Source organism: Trachemys scripta, chromosome 19 (genome assembly GCF_013100865.1).
Source record: "Trachemys scripta elegans isolate TJP31775 chromosome 19, CAS_Tse_1.0, whole genome shotgun sequence".
Taxonomy (NCBI): Eukaryota; Metazoa; Chordata; order Testudines; family Emydidae; genus Trachemys; species Trachemys scripta.
This window is the reverse complement of record NC_048316.1, coordinates 14513992-14540540: the sequence shown is the minus strand read 5'-3', so window position 1 is coordinate 14540540 and position 26549 is coordinate 14513992. Positions and strand designations below refer to the sequence as shown.

The window sequence follows — 26549 nt, the reverse complement described above, 5'->3', positions numbered from 1 at the left end:
GGTGGATTTTTTCCACTTTCCCCTGAAGCATCATGTGTATGATGCAGGCAGGAGACAAGAGCAGCTAGGCCATCGGCCTCTCCTTGTGCGCTCAGCCTGTTCTGTCAGCTAGACTCAAGACCTCACATTGTGATGGGCTCTGGAGAGGACAATCGGCGACTCTGAAATCCAGGTGGGCAGGTCTGTTTATCTTCACTGTGCAACCCCCCAGCATGGTCACACACTGACATACTCACCCATAGGTGCATGCCGACACACTCAGGCATCCATGCACGCCCGTGCTCACAACACGTGCCCACACACTCGTTCACAAACACCCTCCCCTCTGCCGTTTGACAGTCCACATGGGTTTGTGCTCTGTCCTGCCAGATGATCAAGTCTCTGAAGAAAGCTATGTCACCCGTCCTGAGCGATGTAACTGTGGAGTGGGTCTTTCCTGAAACCACTGAGGTCTTGATCTCCCCAGTCAGTGCCAGCTGTCTCTTCCCTGGCGACCGGCTGGTTGGGTACGGCATTGTCTGTGACACGTCCCTGTACATCTCTAACCCCAGAGCTGTAAGTAACCTCTGCCACATTCCCCAGCCCCCACGGGAATGTATGTTTGTTTGTGCATTCAAATGTGTTTGGGTGTGCATGTGCATGGTGTGTGTGCATACATGTGTATGTGTGAGTGTGCCGGGGGTGTGGGTGTGTGCATTGTGTGTGTATGCAGGTGTGGTGGGGGAGCCAGTCACACACTCTCTCACTCCTCCCCGGTATGGAGACTTGTCTCTCAGATAAGAGTCATGAAGTGAATGTGGTTGTAAGAGAACCGTGGCTGAGAGCTCAATCAGCAGGAGTTCCTAGCTTGGTAGCCACATACTGTTGCAGGGCTGCTTTCCCAAGGCCACGGTGGTCCTGACTTGAATCTTTCTTGGGCTATTATGCTCGTCACATGCACAGAAAACTCTGCCACCAGACAGGGTGTCTTGCTGAGTGGTTTGCCCCACTTCCATTCACGGGTCAGCTGTGCACCACTGAGGTGCCAGAGGAAGGTGGGGCGGTTGTTTGATCCCACTGTGCTTTGTTCTCTTCCTCTCCTTCCCAAACATAACACAAGCCAAAGAAGAGCCAACAGTCTTGAAAAGCACCAGCTGTAATCGCCTGAGGCATAAGGATGTGAAGGGATGAGGCAGGAGTGTTGTAAGCAAGACACGAGAAGGAATTCTTCCACTCTACTCTGCGCTGATTAGGCCTCAGCTGGAGTATTGTGTCCAGTTCTGGGTGCCACATTTCAGGAAAGATGTGGACAAATTGGAGCAAGTCCACAGAAGAGCAACAAAAATGATGAAAGGTCTAGAAAACATGATCTCTGAGGGAAGATTGGAAAAAAAATGGGTTTGTTTAGTCTGGAGAAGAGAAGACTGGGAGGGGACATGATAACAGTTTTCAAGTACATAAAAGGTTGTTACAAGGAGGAGGAGGAAGAATTGTTCTTCTTAACCTCGGAGGATAGGACAAGAAGCAATGGGCTTAAATTGCAACTGTCAGGGTGGTTAAGCACTGGGGAGATTGTGGAATCTCCGTCAGTGGCGATTTTTAAGAGCAGGTCGGACAAACACCTGTCAGGGATGTTCTAGATCATTAGTCCTGCCACGAGTGCTTGGGAGTGGACTAGATGACCTCTCGAGGTCCCTTCCAGTTCTATGGTTCTTCAGTCAGGGAGAAGGGGTTTGGGACAATTGGCTAAAGGGAGAAGGGGCCCTAGACATGGGGTAACCAGGCGCTTCACCAAGAGGTGTGGGGATGATGTACGAATTGCTAAGACTGCCAATTCCATGCACATCCGGAGCCCTTTCCAGACCCAGCAGGCCAGAGCGGATGCAGCATTCCAGCCCAATTCTTCTCTTTCCCTTTCTTCCCCAGGACAAGAGGCGGCGCTACAGCATGATGCATTCCCAGGAGTCAGGCAGTTCCGTTTTCTTTCACTCCCAGGAAGAGGGAGCTGGCTCGGACAGCTGGAGCTATCCCAAGGACTCTGAGGGGGGACTCCCTTCAGAGCGGACCCCTGATCTCTTGGTGGTTGGTGGAGAACTGAGGAGAGAATCTGACCCAGATACTGGTCAGTTTCTCCTTATTGTAAACCCGATAGCATCACCCACTCCTCTTCCTGATCATTGCCTTTAGCCACTGGTTTGTCGCTTTCAGATAACACCCCTTCAGCTGTATCTCTGAGAAGTGACAGGGGTCTCTGGAGAAGTGGCAACAAATCACACAAAGCTCAGAGACTCCATTTGGCTTGACTGCTTCATCCAAACATGTCTGGGAATCGAACTGGGAACCCACTGAGAATAGCCACCCCCCGAGATTTGCAGCACATCCTGGGCTCTGGCCCAGGGATTATTACTGCAATGTTTATGCTCCCTCTCGTAGCCAAAACCGTCTGCACTAAAAGCTTTCGTGGCCTCTTGGTGACCCTCTGCAAGGTTTGGATCGGGCCAAATTCCAATTTCTGATGTAGGATCTTACTGAACCCCATCCCACTACTAGGCAGCCTGATGAGTGTATCCCTCTGGGGACAGGCCAGGCCCTGTTGCTTCCACAAAGGAGGGAGAGGGGTTAGATTACGGGACTGGGAATCAAGACTCTTTGGTTCTCTATTCCTGGATCTGCCACTGACTCGGCCTGCGACATTGTGCAAGTCACTTTGCCTTTCCCTGCCTCACGTTCCCCATCAGCAGAATGGGGCGAATGATGTTTACCTACCTGCCAGCATGGGAGAGGACAGAGGTGTGCAACTCTTTGGCTAGACATTCCTCAGACTTTCAAAACAGTCCCTTAACCAGGACCAAAGTCACACTCAGTGAGGAGAAAGGAGTCTGGGACAGACGTAAAACCAAGGTCCTGACCTCATGGGCATTAACAAGTCCCTGGCACTTTTCTCAAGGCTAAGGGTATTAATCCTGTTGGCCCAGTCAAATTCCAACAGTGTCACAGCTCTGTTCCATCCCAGGAAGAGCTGCATGTCAGTCCTTGGTGCAGGGATCCCCGATTCGAATAGGGATCCTTCAGGACGAAAGCCGCTCTATGAACGTAAGTCCATGTACTATATTCCAAAGCTTGGCCCCTTCATGCCTGGGCTGCCCCGCGTATGAGCAGTGTGGAGGGTTCTTTTCCCTGGGTCTCTCAAGTGCAATTCTCTCTGTTGTCCTTCTCCCTACCTGGTTTATCTCTCCCGTCCAAGGTCCATCTTCCCAGCAGAGTCAGGGCGATTCTCTGTGGAGTTGGGGAGAGTGATTGGGCGGGAAGGGGCCTCCCACTCTCTGCCGCCCGAGACAAGGGATGTTAAAGACCTGACTGGCATTGGCTGGTCCCGCTGCTGATCAGCTCTTCCTTCGAACAGGGCTGGACCCTAAATCCTCCTCCAGGCGAAGGGTGTACAGCACCAATCAGATTGCCAGCCACGAGCCTTTCAAGAGGGTCCCCACAGCCAGCGATCCGAGCGCCGCCCTGGGCAAGAATCCTCTTCGCAAAGCCCACATACAGGATCTGTGCCAGCTCAGCCCAGAGCCACAGCCACGGCGAGCGGATTTCCAGGTAAGGGCCGGTGCTGGGCCTGGACGGTGGGCTATACCAGCAGGGGCCTCGCCAGGGTAACCTCGCACTGCTGCCCCTCTTATGCCAGTGCAGCCTGGGCCCTGCTTCCTAGCTCGGAGGGGCTCTTTCAGGAGCACATGGCAGTGTCACTGCCCCGAGGTCCTGTTACACGGCGTAGCTCCTGCCCGATGTGCCATTTTCTTGCACTGGAGCCTGGCGATCCAGGAGTTACATGTGACTCCCCAGCCCCAGTCTCCAGCCGCCCTGTACCCTCAGTTCCCCTGGACACTCTGGCCTCCCTGTACTGTGGCCACATAGGGCCAGGCTCTCAAATGCACTCAGCTCGGCTGGGAACCAGTAGCCCGGTTTTTGAATGATCTCAGCGCAGTGAGTGGAAGGAGCAGAGCTCTCCTGAAAATCTGGCCCCAGGTGCGAGTGCTGAGCAACGAAACATCTGGCCCTGGGCTCTCCTGAAAATCTGGCCCCCGGTGGAGGATTCCAGCTTCCAGACCCCAGTGGCTGCTTTCCAGGGTGCTCTCCTGCCTTTCCAATGCTGCGGCTTCGCCGTCTCCTCCTCCCTCTCATCTCCTGCATGACACCACCCCAGAACTGCGGCTTCCAGTATTGCTCCCAGGCCCCAGTGCAACCTCTAGGGTGTAGGATGCTCTTCAGTGTGCCTCGTCCAATGCCTCCTCTGCCAAGGCCCTGTCGCCAAACCAACCGCTATGCTCTCCTGCCCACCTTAAAAACACCTTAAAAACACACTCAGGTGACTGCAGCGGCAGGCAAAGCGCCCAGGTTCTAGGGGCTCAGATCTGGGGTGTGCTTGTGCACGCGTGCGCGTTTTGTGCTGCAACGTGGTGCCAAGAAGAAAACTTTGCTGCCAGAAATAAAGCCCAGCAGGTCCAGATTTCCAGCGGGGGGCTCACAACAGGTCCACCACTTCTTTTCATAGCCTGGGCTCGTGTGTTTTGTCGGCATCTCTACTGTCTCCTTCATCAGCGCGTCTGAGCTCTGTTTTGTTCTTTGTTTGATCCTAGTTATACCTTTTAATTCTTCTTGGGTTCATATTTCAGTAGAGTTTGGCCAAACGATATAAACCCTTCAGAGCTGTAGCAGTGCCTGCGTGCCTCACAGCAGAACACAAAGTTAATCTTGATGCAAATCCCCTGTTAATACAACGCCGGGTCCAAGGCGATGAAAGATAGGGTACAAAAGGAGCTGGAGAGGAAAAGTCTGCCCCATTTAAAATGCTTTAATTCACAGCTCTTTCTTTTCACCTGGACACAACAGGCGACATTATCCCCAGAATGAGTTTGCATCAATGTGCCAGTCTTTCTGCTCACTCCCACACCTTAACAACCGTGGGTCCAATTCATTCCCTGGTGTATTCCCTCTCTGCACTCCATTGGGCCAGAGAGATTCAGATGTGCCTGAACTCCATCCATTGCAGCTGAGGCAGGGGACAGAGGTGGCTTTGACACGTTTTTGCTCCCCCACCATCCCAGAGACAGCTGGAAGCTAATTCAGACCCTGGTGCAAGCTAGAGCAGCCTCCAAGCTGCTCTCCCTTGTGCCAGCTGAAACACCTTCCTAGTGCTTGTGGGCCCCTAGGGCCACCCATGCTCCAGGGATAGTGACTTTTTACAAGAGAAGGCCAGGCATATGCTGGGAATGCTGAGAGGGAAGGGTCCGAGGTTCAGCCCACAAGAAGGCCGATCGCTTCCCTTCGGAGGCGATGATAAACTGAAATGGAAAGGTGAGGTTAGCTGAAGGGTGATTTCCGTGGCGAATCAGAGGCATTCAGTCCCCATGACGATTTTCAGGCAAAGGGCTGGAATGGCTCGTGCCGGTGTTTGACATGCCTGAGATGGTCTCCTTCGAAATCAGTGTCTGCAACAAGCCTGGGCAGACCAGAGCAAGAACAGCTGCTGCTCCATCCCTGTTCCCATGACAACCCCGAACAGGGTATCTGAGGTCTTCGATCTGTGTCTTCTCTGCCACAGGTTACAGAGATTGGCAGGGAGGGGAGGGGGGCCGAGGGAAGGAAAAACGGGGCGATGGAGAGACAGTAAGAGAGTGGAGGGAACAGATGAGTAGAACACGGGAGAGGAATTATTCTCTCAGCCTCAGGGGTAGAAGGAGACTGGGACATGGAACATCACTAAGTCCAGGCGTTTCTAAGGGATGGTTAATTACAGACATGCCAGGGTGGATGCTTCATTCCTTCTGTGCTGTAGGGCTGGCGAGGTATTTGTGTCTGCACCGTTAGGGTCGGCCAGGCCCCAGTCTCTGTGCATTGTGGCGGATGATGGTGTTCAGAAGACCACAAGGAGAAATCGGCCCTCGTCAGAACGCAGCCAGGGGTTAGACATGTGTGTTCTGCTTGGTTTTAATTGCTGCCTTGTTCTGCGCCATCTCTCACACTGTGGGTGTGGGGGGGGCAGCTTGACATTTTCAGAGATGTGAACGCAGAGTTCTTCTCCCTTCCCCCCCATGCCCACACCACAACTGGAAAGGAAAGGTCAGCGCATCAGGATGGATGGTTTAAACTCCCAGACGCTTCCCTGATCTCCAAGGAGAGAGGCTCAGGAGGGGAAGAGCGAGTGGAAACGTGCCGGCAGTAGCTTCCAGAGAGAGACTTTCCACTGAGCTCACAGCAGATGCCTCCTTGCTTAGGTTCTACCACCTTAGGGGCATTTTCAGGGATCAGGAGAAGCCAAACTCAGCGGAGAACAAGGGGGAGGGAGTGTCCCTTCGTCACAGGTCTCCCTACATGGGGCTGGCATGGCTCAGACAAGTCAGTAAGCCCTCCTCCAAGGGCTGGGGCAGTACTAGAGGGATTTTGATGGGAAAGAAGCAAGCAGTGGGCAGGGACTCAAGAGGCCCAGTGGGGGGGGAAAGGGAATTCCCTCCGCCCCAGACAGAGCGGGCTCTGGACAATTGAGGAGCCATGGGGAGCTGGAAATGAGTTTGGTGATCTCCACCCAATCCACAGGAGACGGGCCCATCATCCAAAATCCACCATCCAAACTGCTCTGCCCTCACTCCCCTCCATTCCTGTGGGCAGTTGGAGAAGAGAGGCCAAGGGTTGACTGGGTTACGGAAACTGAATGCCCCACCCAACCCCTCAAGAGGGCCCCACCGGGTCAGGGCAGAGGTATTGGCACCGGAGGCCAGGGCAAAGCTTGCCACTGCCGTGCGGAGCTCAGTCTGTGAGGAATCAGAGGATATCGGCCTTCAGGGCATCTTTCTGCAACACTAGGATTTCTGTCTTGCTCCCAGGAACGGAGTGTCCGTACAGAGACCAGCCTTAGAGATGCTGGACAAAGATATGAATGCTGTCGCCTAAGGCCTGCTCTGCACTAGAAAATTAAGTCGGCTTACCTATGTTGCTCTGAGGCGTGAAAAATCCCCCTCCCCCAGAGGGGCATAGTTAAGCCAACTTAGCCCCCAGTGTAGACAGCGCTAGGTCGACCTAGCTACTGCCTCTTGGGGAGGTGGAGCACCTAGTAGAGTCTACACTGAAGCGCTGCAGACAAGCCTTCAGGCTTAGCAGAGTCGCTGACACAGGGATCTGTTTCTCTCCCTTTCTGCCCACCCCCAAGGGACTATTTTAAGGAGGAGGAACGCCGCTCAGTTTTCCCTTCGTAACTAAGTAGCTGGGCCCCGGCCTGCCTATTTCGTCTTTCTCTTAGTTGCCATGTGAAGTAATTAAAAGAGCCAGATTGAGGAAATCCACATTTATCCTCCCACTGGTCAGGGGAAGGTGCTCCCTCGATGACTCGTTCCAGCCCCCAAGGGAATGCACCTGGGGCACGCACTGAGAAATAAATCCCAGCTGGTTATCAAGGGACCTTTGCGGGGTGGTGGTGGTGAAACGCTTGTGTTCAGTAAACAGATGCCGTTTCACATGTCAGCGTTTTGCATGTCTGACGAGCCAATCAGAGAGCTGGGTCAAGAAGGGAATGGGTCAAACACAGGTGGGTAGGTGGTAGGATCTCGCCTTCCTATCGATCCATCCGTTCCCTACACAAACCTCTTCTTTCCAGTGGTCTATCATCATACGCCCCCCCGCTAACAGTTGCTGTGCCCGTGTCTTTCCTAACAAGACCCCCACCCATTGTCCATGCCCGTCTATCCCACTCTGACCTTTCCCTGTTCACAGCCTTTCACCGCCAGCCCCTACGTCGCCACCACACGGATACGAGGCACCGGCGCCAGGAGGCCCTCTCTGCTGCACCAGAGCTGCCTGTCGTTTTGTCAGGACGCGGACACTCCCCAGCCACAGGATGGTCTCCAGCACATGGCTCCAGGCAGGTGCCTGGGTCAGCCAGAGACCAGCTCTGTCCTGAGATCCTCCTCGGGCAGCCGGAGCCCTGGGGATCAGGGTAAGTGACATCCAGCAGGTTGCTATGAAGAGGGTCCACCTCTGGAGCACAGCTGGCCTAGCACTCTAACCAGTCTGTCTGTGCACCTCCCACCATAGCACCTTGGTGCTTGGATAGGCAAATTAGGAAACATTGATCAAATCGTAAAGAGGCCAGTGGCAAAACTGCTCCCCCAACACACCCCCTCCTGGCTGAGTATGGAATTGCACCACTTCTTGCCTCAGTTCCCCTTCCCCTCTTATCTCCTAGAACTGGAAGGGACCTTGAAAGGTCATCGAGTCCAGCCCCCTGCCTTCACTATCAGGACCAAGTACTGATTTTGCCCCAGATCCTTAAATGGCCCCCTCAAGGATTGAACTCACAACCCTGGGTTTAGCAGGCCAATGCTCAAGCCTACTCCAGCCAGAAGAGGGTCCTAATCTTCAGCCTGACCACTTTACAGAGTCTAGTCCCTTATTATCCTTTACTAAAGTCCTGCAGAAATGTAAACAAAACAAACCTTCTGCCCGGCTGGGCTCAGCTGGCCTCACAAGTACATCTCATCCTCTACCGTTTGCCCCTATGCCTTGTCCAGGCTCCTGGGCATTCAACAACCTCACAGTCTGGGCTGGCAAACTCCTCTCCTCACTCAGGGCTCCAGGCAGGTTCCAGTTCCTTAAGACCCTGGTCTCCAGTCAGGCTTCCAGCTCACCCCTGGAGTAGCTGCTTCAGAGAAAGGGAACACCCCCTCTCCTTTCCTCTGGGTCGCCTCTCTCCAGCTGGGCATTCCCAGGCCCCAGCGCTTCATGAGGAAAAACAAAACCCCAGCAAAAAACAACCCCAGCTCCCCTCCAGCTGGGCTTTATCCCTAATCAGGCCTGGCGCCGCCTCCTGGTGCCCCCAGCCTGGTTAATTGGCTTCTCAAGCCCATATTAACCCTTTCACAGCCTGTGTGGGGTAAACCAAACTTTGTTTCACTCGCTGGACCAGCTCCACAGCTGTAATAAATCAGCCTAATTCCATTGACCACTGATGGAGCCATGCCAATGTACCCCAGCCGGCCCACCAGTCCCTTTGTAGCCCTGCTCTTGGGAGCCCGAGAAAGGAGATGACAGCGTGGGAGGCCGCCCGTGGCGTGGCCATTATGTCAGGTGTGTCGTAGACTCCCAGGGCTGTGTGTTTGTTGGCAGTGATCTCCAGGGTAGGGTTGCCAACCCTCCAGGCTTGTCCTGGGGAGGCTCCAGGAATTACAGTAATCTTTAATTAAAGATCATGTTGTGCGATGAAACCTCCAGGAATATGTCCAACCAAAATTGGCAACCCTAACATAAGGGAGGTGGATGAAAGGTGCGTCACTGTTCCCATTAAAGGTGGGTGAAGCCTTTTACATTTGTTCTCCCGGAACAATAGCTTATTTCAAAGCTCCCGATGAGCGTCAATCACCCTTGGCAATGTTCTGGCCCCCGTCTGCATCACCAAGTATCCCAGCATGCATTGCAAAGCGGCTAATGCTTTCCTGTGTTCCCCCACGAACGGCCAGGCCTACAACCGCACTTGGCCTGATGCAGCCCCGTGGTGCTGTACACGGCAGCCCTCCGCTGCTCTCCTCTTTTGCAGTCTGCAAAGACGACTGGTGACTTGTATGAAGATGGAACATTGCATGCTGGGATATGTCGTTTCCAGGAGAGACATCCCCCTCCTTCATGTAGTTAATTATTAATTGTTATTATTATTTTGCACTTAGGGTTGCCAACTTTCTAACCGCACAAACTGAACACCCTAGCCCCGCCTCTTCTCTGAGGCCCCACCCCTGCTCACTACATTCCCCCTCCCTCGCTCTCCCCCACCCCCTTTTACTGGGTTGGGGCAGGGGTTCGGGGTGCGAGAGGGGGTGAGAGCTGTAATTGGGGGTGCAGGCTCTGGGGTAGGGCCAGAAATGTGGGGTTCGGGGTGCAGGAGGGGGTAAGAGCTGTAATTGGGGGTGCAGGCTCGGGTGGGGCCAGAAAAGTGGGATTCGGGGTGCGGGAGGGGGCTCCGGGCTGGTGCAGGGAGTTGGGGTGTAGGAGGGGGTATGGGCTCTGGGCTGGTGGTGCAGGCTCTGGGATGGGGCTGAGGATGTGTGGTTTGGGGTACAGGAGGGGGCTCCAGGTTTGGGGGGGGCTCAAGGCTGGGGCAGGGGCTCAGGGTCAAGGTGCGGGCTTACCTCAGGCGGCTCCTGGTCAGCAGTGCAGCAGGGCTAACGCAGGCTCCCTACCTGTCCTGGCATCGCGCTGCGCCATGGAAGCGGCCAGCAGCAAGTCCGGCTCCTAGGTGGGGCGGCCAGGAGGCTCTGTGCGCTGCTTTCGCCCGCAGGCACCGCCCTCCCAGCTCCCATTGGCCTGGGTTCCTGGCCAATGGAAGTGCAGAGCCAGTGCTCGGGGCAGGGGCAGTGCGCGGATCCCCCCGCCCCCTCCCGCCTAGGAGCTGGACCTGCTGGCTGCTTCCTGGGCTTAGCGCAGTGCCAGGACAGGTAGGAACTAGCCTGCCTTAGCCCTGTAGCACCACCGACTGGATTTTTAACGGCCCGGTCGGCGGTGCTGACTGTAGCCACCAGAGTCCATTTTCGACCGGGCGTGCCGGTCGAAAACCAGACACCTGGCAACCCTATTTGCACTGCTATCGTGTCTTTCATCCAAGGATCACAAAGTGCTTTAAAAACGCGAATGAAGACTCATAAAGGCCGGGGAAACTGGTATAATCCCCATTTAACACAGGGGGAAACCGAGGCACCAAGCAGTTAAGTCGCTTGCCCAAGATCACACCGTGAGTCATTTGCTGTCAGATACAGAATACAGGAACCCACTGACATCAGTGGGTGTAACTGGGAGCAGAATTTGACCCCAAGTGTCCTTGCAGGCAATCCTGGGTTCTAACTCCTACTCCGGCATGTTGTCAAAGTGGCCCTCATTTGGGCAGCTCCTTGGCACACCAGTGACAGCAGAGGATGGGAGACAGCCTTGCCCTTCACTGTGATGCTAATTCATTTTGTGCCTGTTGCTTGCCTGCAGAATCTGCCCAGCACCCTTCCTTTGCCTTTGAAACAGAGACTTCGTCAGACTGGGATCCCCAAGATCTTGATCTCAGCTCCGCCAAGGGGTGCCCGCGCTCCCCCAGGGCCATCTGCAAGGCGGTGGTGAAGGGGTTAAGGGGTAACGAGCCTGTCCGGTGGGAAATCACCTTTGACATCCGGCCCCTGTTCCAAGACAGAGAGAGCCGTGAGAACGGCGAAGGGGATCTGTGGAACGAGACCTTCCACCACTTGGCGGCCAAGTCCATCATCCGGGATTTCGAGCTGCTGGCCGAGAAGGAATGTGAAATCGAACACGGTAATGCCGGCGTCCTGGCCAGCCAGCCTCAGTGAGAATGGAGGGCCAGATTCCCAGAGCGGGTGTAAACCATTGCAGTAGCCTCAATCATACCACGCCAATTTACAGCAGCTGGGGATCTGGCCCTCAGTGTTATCACATGTTAACGCAAGGTCACATGGTGGAGATGCACCGTGGCCAAGTGTTGATGTTCCATGTGATGATCTGAGGAGAGTCCCCCAAGGATGGCCTCATGCCCTCTCTGCTTTTCTCCAGCTCACCTAATTGCTCATTAAATATCCCTACTGCATGTTAGCACACTCCTTCTCCTCTCCCTCTCACCTTCTCCCACACTCCCCTGCTTCCCACAGAGGGCTGCTAGTTATATTTTTAGAGGGTTAGTCACGTTGAGTCGTGAGCCCAAATCAAACGCTTTTAGGCCTTTTGAGAACCATAACACAACACCTGCTGTTCAGCCCCCTCCGCCATGGAGTTGCAATTCTCAGGGCCTGGCTTTGAATGGAACATCAAACGGTTCCGTTCAAAGAAGTATCTAGAAGTTGAGACTCTACCAGGAAATCTAACCCTGATTATCACTCCTAGTGGAGCTGTTTGGACACGTCTCTGAACAAGTCTGTGAATTAGCCAAACCTCCTGGGCTGGGGAATCTCTTGATCGCAAGTCCCCTTGTGATATTTCTGCTATTTCGCAGTTCTGGCACAGAAGTGCAGAGGCCTCTGACATGAAAATGAGTGGGCTGGGAAAGGAAACCGACAGATTTGAGCCTGTTTGGCTGTGGTTTGAGTTTGGGGTGTTGCTTCAGTGACTGGGGAGGGTTATTTTTTCTTTGCCCATCCATCGGTGGGAGGCAGAGAGCCAAATTCTGCTCCGGTTCAAACCCACTGAACTCCGGGGACGTGCATGAACGGTAACTCAGCACAGAATTGGTCTGAAAACACACTCTCCCAAAGACATATGAACCAAAAAGGCATCCACTGATTTCAATGGACTTACACCAGGGATGAATTTGGGCCTCGGGAGTTAATAAGGAGGCGGCCTTTGGCACTGCAGAACCAGAACCAGTGAGATGGGAGAGAGGGCCGTGGGGACACCGGCACAGCAGCCAGCGTACAATTAGGGTGACCAAATGTCCTGATTTTATAGGGACAGTCCCGATTTTTGGGTCTTTTTCTTATATAGGCTCCTATTACCCCCCCACCCCGTATCCCAATTTTTCACATTTGCTGTCTGGTCACCCTACATACAATACTGAGCTCTGCCAGCTAGCAACGTCCTCTACTGCAGGCTGGTAGCATCTCTCCGTTCTTTATCTCTTTCTTGAAGTAGCCCAGGGATGAAATTGCCATGGAGAAGTAAAATCAAATGCCCGCATTAAGAAACAAAGCGAGAATCCTGGAAAGGGACACACATGCGGACGAGGAAAGGAGAAGATGCTGTTATTTAGATGGGAGCTGGGTATGCATGGGCAGCGACTGAAGAGTTGACTCTCTGTGGGTGCGCTGGGTTGCGGCTGGCATAGCAGCTCTTCTCTCTCTAGCGCCCCCTCCTGTTGGTCACTCTGGTCCCACGATGCTCTGCCTCTTCTCGTGACTCCGTCCCCCAACCTGGTCACGCTTTAGTCCCATCTCTGCTGGGTATCAGAAAGTCCAACAACTAAAACTTCAGTGCGCTTACAAAAGGTTTTCTGCCTTCACTGGAGGCCCCGTGGTCCTCATTTTTGTCTCAGGGCTCTCAAACCTCCTTATCCTGTATTATCCAGGGATGCACACCACCTTCCCAGTGATGGGTAGGGGAACCCAGGCCCCACCATTACACTTGGCTCTAGTCCGGGGCCCTGTAATCAGCTGTCAAGAGCTGCTCTGCAGACACTTTGCTGCTGCTGCCTCCCTGGGCTTTCTACCGACTGCAGCTGGTCAGCTGGTCTCTCCCACTGCCCCCCGAAGTTCACCCTGCTTTCAGGGCCAGGACTCGCATGGCTGTCCCCTGGAATCCCCCCAGAAATCCCAAACCAAAAGTACAACTTAACCCAACTTCTGCTCTCCGTGGGCTTAACCTTCCACAGCTCCTCAGTGAAATGCCTCCCAGGGCTCCAGATCCTGCCCTGATATCAGGACTCATCACCAGAGCGTGCGCCTACTCTCTCCTGGCCTCTGCCAGACTTGTCTGCTCACAAGAGGATCCCAGTGTCAGCTCTTCCCCTGAGCGTCCTCCTTGACCTTCCCAACCGCTCCACTGGCTAGTCCAGTGATACTCATGCTGCTTTTCAATGTGTCTCCGACAGCTCTTCGCAGCATATGCTATTAAAACACCGGGCGCTTTTACTATGTTATTAACCAATTAAGTTATCAACTTGCACTAAGTTATTAACTTAGTTGCCTTGAGACTATTATATATGTATATAAAAAGCAAAATATTTCCCCTGTTTAAATCTGACTAGAATGTATTGTAAATGAAACAATGAATCCACACGACTGGGGCTTTTTGGGGCTTATCGCTAATTCGACTCCTGAACTGCAGTGGTCTGAGTATCACTGCTCTAGTCCCAGAGAGAGATCGCAGAGTTCCTCCTTACAGCCCCCTTCTAAGCTTAACTTCCCTTCTTTATAGTCACCACTCCAGCTGGGCTTCATCTTTAATTAAGCCTGGGCCATCCCTTCCCCCCACACTATCCAGGTAACATATTAGCTCTCGGGTCCACATTAACCTTTTCATTGCTGTGTGGGGTACACACCCCATCAGAGGAGCACAGCTGAAGCTGGGTTGGGCTGCTAATTGGAAGCATGTGAGGCGTGACACCTCTAGGCGTGGCCTGTTGACCCAAGCGGGGATGGTTTGTTTCACGGTGGCTTGGTTTGTTGGTGGGCTCAGAGGTGTTTTACAGCAATGCATTGCGGTGCATCACTTTCCAGTGGTGCGGTACGGATGGATTCGGAAACATTCAAGGGCTTTCGAAAGGCACTGATACCAACTGGGGCCAGATCCAGCAAGCGCTGACTGGGATCCCATCTGTGCTACAGTGAGAAAGAAACATCGGGCCATTCAAAGGGGCCCAGTGCCTCAGATCACTGGGATCCTTGAGTTAAGACCCTACGGCTCAGTATTAAGGTACAGAAGAGCTGGCAGCTTGATTGAGTCTCCCTAAAGCGGACTCAGCACTCCCAGACAACCTGCCCGGCTTCTTGAATAAAAGCTGGGATGGGGTCTTTGAGGGCACACAGTGAGAACGGCTTTCTAGGACACTAAACCAGGGGAGGGAGGGAGAATGAGCAGCATGGGGAATCTAATGGACGGCCCCTCGCACCAAAGCCATCTCTCTCCTTCTTTCCCTAGGCCGTTCCCCTGTTCTCAGCTCTGTCCACCTGGGAGGAAGCTCCAAACTGGCCAAGTGCCTGGCGTGCTTCTCCCTGGGTGGTAATATTGGGCTTGCTTTCTTTTTTGTGTGACTTCAGTGATCGGGGGCTGGACTGACAGCTCTGGACGATGCAGTGTCTGGCCCTGGAGAATGGCACTATCTCGTCAGCCACCAAAAAGGACTATGGCTTGCAGCAGCCACAGAAATTTCCCCATGCTGCCCCATGCCACTGTGCCTTGATCCTGGCCCAGAGAGACCAGCTCTGGGCAAAGGGATATGCTAGTCCCCATGGTCAGTTCAGTCCTTGGTCTCTTTGCTGAGAGTGCCAGTGAGGAGGTTGAGGAGTGTAGGTGGCTTTTGTGATCCAGGCCCCGGGAGAGGGACTGAACCCACAAAACTCACGAATCGTAACCGGACATCTCTCACCCAACAGGGTCTGGGAGGCGGTACCACGTAAACGCTGTCCAAACCAGCCGAGCCTGCAATGTCATCAGCAAGTACACGGCCTTTGTCCCGGTGGACCTGAGCACCAGTGGCTACCTGCCAACCGTGGTCGAATATGCCAATGCAGGTAACAGGACACTCCAGCAGAGCGTCGTTACTAGGCTGGGGCTGGCATGCCTCCCACACTCCCTGCAATCTCCTGAGCCCCATTGCACAGGAGTGTAAGGGGCCAGCCTGGGGGTGTCACCGGGGAAACATGGTTCTGACAGCACCTCAGAGCTTGGGCAGGGAAAAAAACCCAGGCCTGTCAATATAGGTAGTAATAACAAATCCATTCTCTTCTGTGAGGTTCAGGGCAGCTGGGCCCTGGATCTCCAGCTACTCCTTCAGTGCAGGTCTCCATGGTGTTCATGTGTCCATATATCCTGGCCTCAGAGGTTCTTAGTCTTGGGCTATGGTTGAGCTCTCCAGCATTGGAGCCCAAGGGTGTGTCTGCCCAACTTGGAGGCCAGGGGTTTTCCTCTCCACCCTGCAGTCCTGACTGACCACAGCCAGCTGGGGCCTGGAGGTGAAGGGGTCGGACTCACCCCTGCGGCGCCTCCTGCTGGTTACTCCGGGGAATCAGCTCAATCCAGCCCGAAGCACCCTCTGCAGGCTGGTGATCCGCCTTGTCACTACTGGCCCCAATGTCCCTCCCAGGACCCCAGTTCTCCTTGCTCTGGGTGCTGCCCCCTGGCAGTGCCCACACACACTGGGTCTCCCCTCCCAGGGGAACCCCCACCCACTAACCCCACCTCGCCTCAGAATAAGGCCACTGCCAGTCACCAACTAGCCCCCACTCCCTGGGGCAGACTGCAGTATCAGCCACTCATCACTGGCAAGGTTGGGACTGGACCTGCTACCTTGGCCTACCTCTGGGCTGCCCTCTGCAACCCCCAGTACCTTTGGCCCAATGCTAGGCCGCAACCTGGGGCTTTCTGGGGTGGAGCTCCCCAGCTCCTCTGCCTTTCCCCAGCCCTGCTCCACTCAGGTACCCTGTCTCAAGCTCCCTGCAGCCAGGCCCTTCTCTCTCTGACTGCAGAGAGAGACTGCTGAGCTCCTGGTTCCCAGCCTCTTTATACAGGCCAGCTGGGGCCTGATTGGGCCGTGGCCCAGCTGCGGCTGTTTCCCCAATCAGCCCGAGTCTTTCCTTCCACAGCCCCAACCCTCTGCAGGGCTGGCTTTAACCCTTCCCAGGCAGGAGTGGGTGACCACCCCGCTACAAGGGGTCTCTCAGCCTGGGCTGTTCTGAAGGCCTGCAGCCTATGACAAAGGGGTCGTTGCAGCAGGAAAGGGGATGTGCTTGGTTGGCGAGCAGGAGTGTGATGAACGTACCTCTCGAGAGCCTGTGGCCAGTTAGGGGAGTGGTGGGCTCTCAGAGGGCTCCAGGCTCTTAGCATAGAGTGAGCGCCACAGAGCGGCCTACTGATGAGGAAGGAGTCCCTAGGGCCAGACAGGAGTACAGTAGCCGGTCCCAGGGCGAAGGAGGGTGCCACTGCTAGGCTTGAATGCCATGAAGTGACTGATTTCACCCAACTCACTTGATTGGCATTGTGTTTGTCTGTCCATTGGGAACGGTAATGCTGTGAATTCCCTTTGTTCACCCCAAGGGCCAGCATCCAAACAAGGTGGCCAGCGGAGCTCAAGTTCAGGAAGCAGAAGGCACCGAGTCTTCTCCGTCGGACTCGGACGCACCCAGTCGACTTGCGGCCAGGATGGCGCAGACGATGGATTTTACGGCATGAGTAAGATTGCAGCCCTTCTGGGGCTCAGTCCTGTAATCAGTGATTAGAACCCGTGGGTATGATCTATGCACTGACACATGCTGTCAGCCCTCTCCATTTTTTGCCTCTGGTCAGTTTTCTTGGTCTGGCTTTTGTTTAGATCTGCTGCCTGTTTCTTGAAGGGCAGTAACAGCAGAGTTTAACACCTGTAAGCAATGGCAACATTTTCAGGATGAAATCCCAACCCTAGTGAAGCCAGTGGGAGTTTTGCCATTTACTGCAATCGGGCAAGGATTTCACCTCAGGAATCTGTAATCTGAGCAGCACCAGGCCAACAGCCCCAAACCCGGAGTTACAATTCCCTGGCCAGCTCCAGGGTAGATGAAAGCAGTCCATCTAGGCTATGCCCCATGTGACAAGATGGCCGATGTAGTATGGTGGGTCCTGCGCTTTTCTTGGTGTGGGGCAAAGATGCCATCCCTTGTCCCTGCTCTTGGGGCACTGAGGGCCCCACTAGTGGCCCAGGAAGGTGGTAAAAGAGGGAAGCAGGGGAGGGGTCTGGGTTTGCTCCTTACTCTGAGCCCCAGTCCCTCTCAACCCCTGCAGGTTCTTACCCTCTTCCCCCTTGGGTGGGGTACCTTCGGTCCTTAAACGCTGGGGGAGGGTCTCCCTTACTCCAGTTTTCTGATCTTCCAAGTCTCACAGCACACCTCCAAGCTCCAGTCCTCTCTCCTTCCTCCTTCTCCCCTGACTGCCTGAAGCAGGGGGGTTTATTAGGTTGCTAACAGGGCCTTCATTGACTACAGGTGCTCCAATTAACCTGTAGCAACCCTCCCTAGTCTACAGGGAACCACGCCTTAATTAGCCTAGGGCTTATATACTTCCCCTCTCCACTTCTCCCTGACCCTCCTGTATCACACCTGTATCTGCTATAGAATTGTCTCTGTCTTTCCTATGGCCAAGATGACCGCTCTTTGGAAAGGAATATACCCAGCTACTGCCATATGAAAGGTCTGATGAGGAGAAGAGCATGTGGTCTGGCCAGCAAACCATGTTTCTGGCTGGAATCCATCTCTTGAAACAGGGCATCTATAAAAGAACTTATTCTGAAACGCTCAGATCACGAGAAGTAACTCTTGCTGACGCTCTGAGGTTAACTGGCAGCACAACACAGGGGACACGAGGGGCTGAGCCTGCTGTAATTAGAGACATGGGGACTTCAGACACTTGACTGTCTCTGTAAATCGCCTACTAATGAAGATAAGTTAGGTTGGACTTTGTCTCACGCAGTCATGACTGCTGCTGAATTAAAATGATCTTCTCCTTCAGGGACAAGGAGAGAGCTGGAATTCATGATTGTTTGGAAAGTAACTGTGCTGAAAAATATGTTTTCTCTCTCTGAATATATCTAGAATCAGCTGAGCTAGGTCTCTGCAGAGGGCTTGTCTAGGGGGTCGCACAATAATGTTTTGAACTAGCTCTACATCCAGATGTTGTTATGTTGTAATGCAGGCGTTTCTATGATCAGCCCCTGGAAGGGAAGAGTGGCCACTTGCCAGCTCCTCTTATATGTATTGAAACATAACAATAAATACAAACAACAGGCAGGCTGGATCCTTAGCTACGGAAATAGGCTTAGCTTTATTGAAGTCAGTGGAGAAAACAGTTCAAGTTATTCGCATCAATTACACTCCACTGATTGACACGTGTATACACAGGTACATCGGATCTGCCAAGCTAGAACAGACCAATGGTCCATCTAATCCTGTATCTTCTCTGTGGCCCCGGGCAATACCAGGTGGTCCAGAGGAGGGTATAACCTCCTCACAATGCACCAAATTGTGCAATCCTCTACCACTGTGGAGGAGGAGGATTCTCCCTGACCCCTACTAATGATCTATTTATTCTTTGAACTGTGAGGATTGTCATCTCTAGTCATTTCTGCCCTAGCTAGAGGGACCCACAGATGCTATTTGGAATCGTACAATTAAACACCTAATCCTTGCTGAATGTTACTGCAGGATTTGCTTCCACAATTTCCTGTGGTAGTGAGTTCCACAGCCTGAGGTTGATGGTCTTTAAAATTGGGTTGTCGCTTCTCCTAGCTCGCACCCCCACATCTTATCAATGAAAGACCCTTCCATAATGACTGTAGCTGAGTCCAGCCCATTCCCTGCCCAGTGCCTTGATACTGGATGCCTCAGTATCCCAGTATGCCCACTGTTCAGAGTTGTACTTTGACGAGGTTTTGGCCCCTCCATAAAGGCTTCAGAAATTTGCCACACCACCCCTTGTTTGCTCTAGGTTCAGCTCCATGCCTCCTGCACTCCCTAAAGATTAGACCTTGGCACCACTCATTGTTAGACTTGCTAAATAATCCAGTGGGCATGACAGCTTCTTTCTGACCTACCCAGCTTCTCAGGGGAATTGGACCTGAAAAGCACAGTTATCAGCACTTGATTATTAGCGCTGTCCCAGTGTGTACTCCAGGTTCCCTGGCAGCACGGGGGAGATACGGGTTGCATTGGGAGGATGAGCACAACGGCTTGGATACTAAACAGTTCTGAGACACTGAAAGTTTCCCATCACCGAGAGCAAGAGAGAGAGGAGGAAATCTCTGGCTAAAAGAGAGAAAAACACCATTAAAAGAAATTAAAAAAGCCAACCAGGTGCAGCCAATAACATGTCTGATGATGCTGTAACTTGCTTCCCATTTTCTTTACGGGCTCAGATAAATCACATTTCTCAAAACCCACTGGGTTTATTTCAGAGTTTGAGGCTTATAAATTCTAGGTTTTTTCCTGGAATGAATAAAATACAGACTGTCTTGGCATGCGCATTCCTGTAGCACCTTCTATTCCAGCATTCCTGAGCAGTTTCCAAACCTTAAACCGCACAGCATTCTGGAAAACGGGATTGTCCCCATTTTACAGATGAGGAAACTGATTTTTATGACTTGCCCAAGGTCAAATAGTGACTCATTGGTAGAGATGGGAGTAGGAATGACTCCTGCTCTGCTCCAGGTTCTAGGCCACACTCTCTTCCTGGATTAGAGTAGACTAGAATGAAGGTCATGAGAGCCTGATTGCTGTGTCTCTCTGCAGATCTGAATCCACCAATGTCTGACCCTTTGGGAGCCTCCTTTTAAAAGGCTAAATAGCCTCTGGTGCTCACGCCTTTCAGTTCAGTAGGACGGTACAGCCAGCTCCACCAAGACATGTTAGAATGCATCTTCTGGGGTTGGAATTTCCTCCCCTTCACCCTTCGAGCTCTGGTTGTCCTAAGCAGAGCTGAGGTCCATTGAAGGAGCCCATCAGGCGCCATGAAGAGAAAGTAGATGTGGTGGAGGTGCACATGGAACGAATAGTGATGACGATGCAGTGGTGATGGGTGAGCTGGATTTGGCGGGGGTTGATGGGTTGGGAAGCAGTGATCTCTATTCAGGATTAGGGTTTGGTAAAGGCGGAAGAGGGGCCCAAGGATGCTGAATGTGGTTGTGATGGGGTGTCTGCCCCACACTGGTGGAGACAGAGTTAAAAGCAGCCCTGGGGAGGCTGCGCAGCAGGCAGCCAATCAGTGAGGGGCTGCAAGGAGCAGCCAATCAGGGCAGAGCAGGCCCATATATAAAGAGAGCTGCAGGGCAGAGGAGTCAGTTCCCCCTTGGGAGCCCTGGGAGAAGGGACTGGGTCCCTGAAGGGCTGAGGGAACTGCCAGCACCCAGGACAGAGCAGTGTTGGGCTGGGTCAGGGGAGTGAGAGGGAGCTCCAGCCTGACTGGCTGAAAGACTGAAACCCAGATACAGGGCAGATGTGCTAGGGCTATGGGAAAGTGGCCCAGAGAAACGGACGGTGGGGACAGTGGAAACGGACAGAGCATGGCTGCCACCTACAGGGTCCCTGGGTCGGGACCCGGAGTAGTGGGTGGGCCTGGGTCTCCCCCATGACTTGCCACTGAGGGGAGTGGCCAGTGAAGGGCCTCAGTTTGCCACAGAGGCGAGTGGCTGACAGAGGACTGCTGCTCCCCCAGAAGGGTGGGGGAGAACAGAATGGGGCACGGCCGGAAGGCTCTGTCCTGAAGAGGATGCCGCGATTCTTGAGGCGACGTGGGTCCAGAGCAGAAGTGACGGCAGGCAAGACACCTCCAGAGGAGAGCGCCCTGCGAAAAGACTGCGCTAATTCCCAGAACGACCAGCAGGAGGTGCCACGGCAGTGAGGCAGAACCATGACAGTGGTTAACAGAACTGTCACACTGTGTAATCCTGAGCTTTCCCTCTCAGTGTAGCCATGGCAATGGTTTTGATTTGGAGACCGGTGTCAAAGGTAGCTACATCCTCAGCTAATGTAAATCAGCAGAACTCCATTGAAACCAATGCAGCTACCCAGCGTACACCAGCGGAAGTCTGGCCAAGCCATGGTAACCAGGAGGAGGAGGGAGATGGTAGTCTGTTGTGGTGCCAAGGGTGACGAACAAGCTAGCAGACAGGCAGTGCTGGCTGTTATGGAGGATGATGGTCATGCTGACGGCAAGGGGGCCGGGTTGTGACCCTCACTCTGAGGCCAGGGTGATGCTGACACGTGGTAATGATGTGGAGAAGGGTGATGTGGCCATTGTGCTTCTGCTGTTGCAGATGCAGATGAGAACAGCCTGTCGCCCGGCAGTACACCTGCCTCTTCCGGCTGGGAGCGCTACAGTGTCCCGGAAGGTAAGAGCAAGACATGCCCAGGATTTCTCAAGGTCACCGTGGCACTACTTCATCCGACTGAGGTTTCAAGTTGAGTTGAACATTTTTTAAACCTGCCAGGATCTAAGTTCAGGGTTTTGTGCTTCTCCTGCCACCGCTGGCCACAGCCAATGGCAGGGCAACATCTTTCTGTGCTGAGCCAGGGGTTGGTGAGAGAGCTCAGACTTCTGAAGTCAGGTGTCGGCAGCTCCGGGCCTGAGAAAATGATTTTCAGCTATTGCATTTTAAATCTGGTGCCTGCCCATGACTTTGACTGGTGATTTGGGCTCTTAACTGAATTATTTAGAACTACTTTGGCCATCATTTTTTAAACACTGGTGCCTAAAATTAGAGACCTAAATCCATATTTAGGCAGCTCAATCAGTGCTCTGATTTCTAGAGGTGCTAAGCACCCAGCATCTCCCAGATAGCCTTTCATATGAACATCTCAACATTTTTTCGAGTGGTGGATAAGTATCATTCTCTCCATTAGACACAAGGGGAAACAGAGGCAGAGCGAGATGAAGTAACTTCTCCAAGGTCACAAAGCAATTTAGTATCAAAGCCAGGAATAGAACCCAGAAGCCCAGCTTCCAGCCAGCATGCCCTGATTAACATTTCCTTAATGCCAGATGTTTCCTCACCTTGGCTTTGTATTTCTCCCCAGCTCCGCTGCAGAGTCCGTCTGCTTCCTCTGCTCACTCCCAGAAGTCCATTGATACCCTTTTTTCTGCCAGGTAAGGGGCAGCAGAGCATTCTCTGACTCAATGAGATGGAGTATTCCACTGCTCCGTGTTTTCTCCTGGCTGTGGGTTTGACAAAAGGGGCCCACATGAGGGAAAGCCTGTAGGCTGTTTGGGGGGGTGTCCACATCAGGCAGATGGGCAGCTGGTTACACTGTAGAAAGGGGGTTTGGTAAAGGGAATTTCTGCAGCTCACTCTTGCTTTGATACTGTGACACTCGTTGGCTGGTTTACTGGGCCAGGCAGATAGCTTGTGAGCCAGGCTTAGTGACAATCAGCCAACAAGGTGAGCCCGACGATTAGCAAACAGCCAACCAAACTGCCTCTTTTTTTATTCTTCATTTTAAATGTATCGTGCAAATTTGGTGCTTGTAAAAGGAAGGGAAGTACTGGGCCACTGGGCCAGTGATGCAGCCTGTTGAAACCAGTGGTGTAACTGCGAGGAGGATTTGGTCTGTGTAGGTGCTAGTCTAGACACAGGCATCACATGGCAGCAGCAAGACAAGCTCTCCCTAACTCCAACTCGGAAGGGCCACCAGTGAGGGGAGTTGGCCTGGGTCTCTCTGCTGAGAGGGGTGAGTAGTGCCAAGTGTGGTGTGGACACCTGCCCACAGATCCCCAAATTCATGGGACGTTGACCAGTGACCAGACAAAAGATGGGAACATTTTGCAGTCGCTGTCTAGCTAGCTGCAGAGACTTAGTGGTGAAAGATTCTCTAGCCTACTACCATGTCCCTGAGGCATCCAGGGAGGGAAGGGTGGGGATATCTCCATGTCATCTGGTATGGAGAAATTGTGCTTGTCTAGGCCTATTGAAATCCAAGGGGACAGAGGCTCCTAAGTCACTTAGGCATTTTGACCAAAAAATTATTCTAAATTTTTCCCTTTTCTAATGACGTTAAGAGATGAGGGATCAAGACAAAATGCCCCCTCTCCTCCCCACCTACCTACAGACTCCTCATGTTCTCCTCTGGCTACCTCCCTGACTCCGGTCCTTGGAAACCCCTGCCAGAGTCCCTGAGTCACATGGCTCATCCAGAAAGTGACAAGAAAAGGATCAGGGTTCCCATGTTTTTGACAAGCTGAAGCATTAGCTTCTGGGCCACTCGGAAATGATGGTCCTCAGAATGTCCCCTCCCAGTCTGATCTTTTGGAGAGTCTAACAGGAGACAATCCTGGATGGAATTTGCCTTCCTATGGGCATATGCTAGCTTGAGGAGACTTATCTGTGCAGGGTGGGGAGAATTTCCCATACCAGAGGCAAGGCAGCGTGACCATCCAGTGCAGAAGAGAAAGGGGAGAGGGGGTTGTGTCTCTTGTAGGGGAAGCCAGTTGAATTGATGTCTCGCAGCCAGACCGAGCATATGTTTCTCTGACAGCTGCGCTACCACATGACTTAGTGTAGGGCGTGGTGTGTCAGTTACTGGGAATGCTGAGAGGTGATTGGTTAGTGGGAGGCAATGGGTCTGAGGGGCAGGTATGTAAATGCCTCCTTTGTTATGTCTGTCCTGACGCAGATTGACCCTTCATAAAACGAGACTGCTGACTCGAGCAGCCAAAGGCTTCATGAGTAAATCCCCAAGTCGAGTGAATGAACCCAGCTCCGAGAGCAGCAATGAAAACATTGACTACCTACCCCTGGTAAGCAACCAAACCAGACCTCAGGCTCATGTCACTGGGATGATGGGAGGTGGTGGGGGCTCTTCTGGCATATCACCATGCACACACACAGCCACACCACACATACATGTGTGTTAGCTTGAGTTCTGATCAGCAGACACCCAATTCCCATCCCCAAATCCCCCAGTTGGGCTGGAAAACTTCCCAAAACTGAAGAGGCCAAAGCAGAGACCACTGCACTGGGGGAAAAGGGGTAAAATATGGCCCAGCTGGGGCCACCTCTCCCCCCAGCAACCTTTTGGACCCAAAACTGTGGAGGGGACCCCCCTACTTTGGGGGCACAAGGGCCCAGCTGGTGCCTCTCCTGTCAAGCGCCCATGGGGTGGATTCTTGGTGGGTAGGTTACTCCAAAGCCCTGGCTGTGCACACAGAATGCGCTCGTCCCCAGGGCCTTACTTCAGCGCCTCCCTAAGGAAGTGTTGTTATCCCTCTCCACAGGTGTCTCTGCAGTTGGCCTGCGGTGCCTTCCTGCTGAACCCGGCGTTCTGCCACGCAATCAGCATTCCCATGGAGAAGCTGAAGTGGACGTCTCCGTTCACCTGCCACCGGATGGCTCTTAGCCCCTCCGCCAGCTCCTACAACACTAAGAAGTCAGGCCCGCCTCAGGAGCCCAAGAGCCCTGGATGCAGCCGGCAGCTGCTGGCACCGAACGACGTTCCCAGAGAGAGCTCCTCAGACAGCGACGTCACTCCCAGTGCAGCGCTGAACGGCCATGGAGAGGCTACGGGAGACGCAGGCCGGCCTCGCCACTTCTCTGGCAGCGCAGTGGAAAGCCTCTCAAAGGCCCTGAAAGCTGAGAACGAACTCTCACCCCCTGCCATCACCATCCGCCGCTTCTCCTCCCCTGAGAGCACCCAGTCCCCGCGGGAGCCGCAGAGCGACAGCGGCAGAGGCTCGGAGTCGGACAGCTCCGAGCTGCAGTCCCTGCTCTTTGACATCGAGCTGCATCAGTGGGCTGAGCCAGAGGGGATGCTCTGGGCCACAGCAGTCGCCCTGGCCTGGCTGGAGCACAGCTCCGCCTCCTACTTCATCGAGTGGGAACTGGTGGCCGGCAAGGCCAGCATGTGGCTGAGTGAGCAGGAGTTCCCGGAGGGCCGGAGCCTGGGGACCGTCAAGGCCGCAGCCCGGCAGCTGTTTGTTTTGCTCAGGCACTGGGACGAGAACCTCGAGTTCAACTTGTTGTGCTACAACCCCAACAACGTGTAGGAAGGGGGAGTGCAAAAGGGGGGAGTCAGGCAGTCAGCTGAGACAGCCTCTGGGGTACAGGGACTGGTCCTTAAGAAACATGGTCTAACAGCTGAGCTCCACCACTGCCGTGCCATGCCATGCACCGTTATTAGGACAAGCCTTTCTGCGGGCCAGAAAACAACCAAGGTCATTCAAACCCCAGCACTAAACAATTCTTCTTCTTCTTATTGTATAAGCAGGGTATGATTCACCTGTAGCACTCACTGCTGCGGGAGGTTATTAAGGCCAATATCTAAACGAAAGGATTATTCATTTCTGTGACTAGGAATAGCATCTCCAGGTAGACGAGGTACTAGGCACCTCCTTCCCTTCAGGCTGGGCTTCATCTGATCCCCAGCACCAGTCCCAGAAAGAGAATCCCAAATCTTCATCTCATCCTTCACGCTTCGCCATCCAGCCAAGCTCTTCCCTTTTCACCCAGTCACCATCAATCCAACGCTCATCTTTTCACCCAGAGCATTTCCAGCCATGATTCATCATTCCCCGGTCTCCATCTAGACTGCGTTATCGTGAAGATTAACATGTGTCTCTTGTCTCAGGGATTGGTGTTCGAGCAGCCACTCTGCCTCATGGGTCAAGGTTACTGGAAATCCAGACTGCGGCCAAGCAGTTTAAGATGGAAAAGCAACACTGGGGATGGGGAAAACAATGGAGTGAATTGCCAGGTCCTCCCAGATCACTCATTCTCTATAGCTGTGGAGTTGGACTGGGATTTTCAAAGGCGCCTACAGGCTATAAACACCCAAATCCTATTGTAATCCCAACTGGGTGCATAACTCCCTTAGGCTTCTTTGGATTGTCCTGGAACCAAGGCCAGGCTGTCTTACAGGTTGGTTCACCGCGGACAATGTGCCCTAGAATCTTTTGCATGCAGAGTGGGGGTAGGCTGGGGCCAGACTGCACAGCCAGCAAGCAGCCGGAGGAATGCAGGAGGTGGATTAAAGCAAATCTATTCCCCAGGCACTTTCAGGCCCAGTGTAGCAGAGCTAGTAGAATGGATTAGAGCAGTTAAAGCTTTTCAGTCCCCATCAGTGCATTGAGTACATTCCCGCTAGAAGGCAGGCCTCCTGGGATTAGACTGATATTACATTTGATCTAAACCAGAAGGTCTAGGCCTGCATTGTATCCACGTGTTCAAGCCTGTGCCACTTTGCCCAGTGGCTTTGAAGCGAGCGTTCTTACACTTAGATTTTCTGACCCTCATGCAAAACAGTCTGCTGCCCCGTTGAAAGCTTCTGCTAGCCATGCTTGTGGGTCAGGGGTTTGGTGGAGCTCTTTTGCCATTGGAC

At 53.3% G+C, this 26549-nt stretch overlaps 1 protein-coding gene across 1 annotated transcript in view; it reads left to right on the top strand.

Annotated features, from left to right (window-relative positions):
- Positions 1–26051, top strand: part of VWA5B1 (von Willebrand factor A domain containing 5B1) — a 70625-nt gene extending 44574 nt beyond the window's left edge. Inside the window, exons 12-22 of the mRNA XM_034753650.1 lie at positions 370–555; positions 1906–2101; positions 3383–3576; positions 7744–7966; positions 10993–11310; positions 15096–15233; positions 16756–16890; positions 21497–21571; positions 22257–22326; positions 23850–23973; positions 24451–26051. Coding sequence (XP_034609541.1) covers positions 370–555; positions 1906–2101; positions 3383–3576; positions 7744–7966; positions 10993–11310; positions 15096–15233; positions 16756–16890; positions 21497–21571; positions 22257–22326; positions 23850–23973; positions 24451–25218 — 2427 coding nt within the window. The 3' untranslated portion in view covers positions 25219–26051. The remainder of the gene's footprint in view (positions 1–369; positions 556–1905; positions 2102–3382; positions 3577–7743; positions 7967–10992; positions 11311–15095; positions 15234–16755; positions 16891–21496; positions 21572–22256; positions 22327–23849; positions 23974–24450) is intronic.
- The last annotated feature ends 498 nt before the right edge of the window (positions 26052–26549 follow it).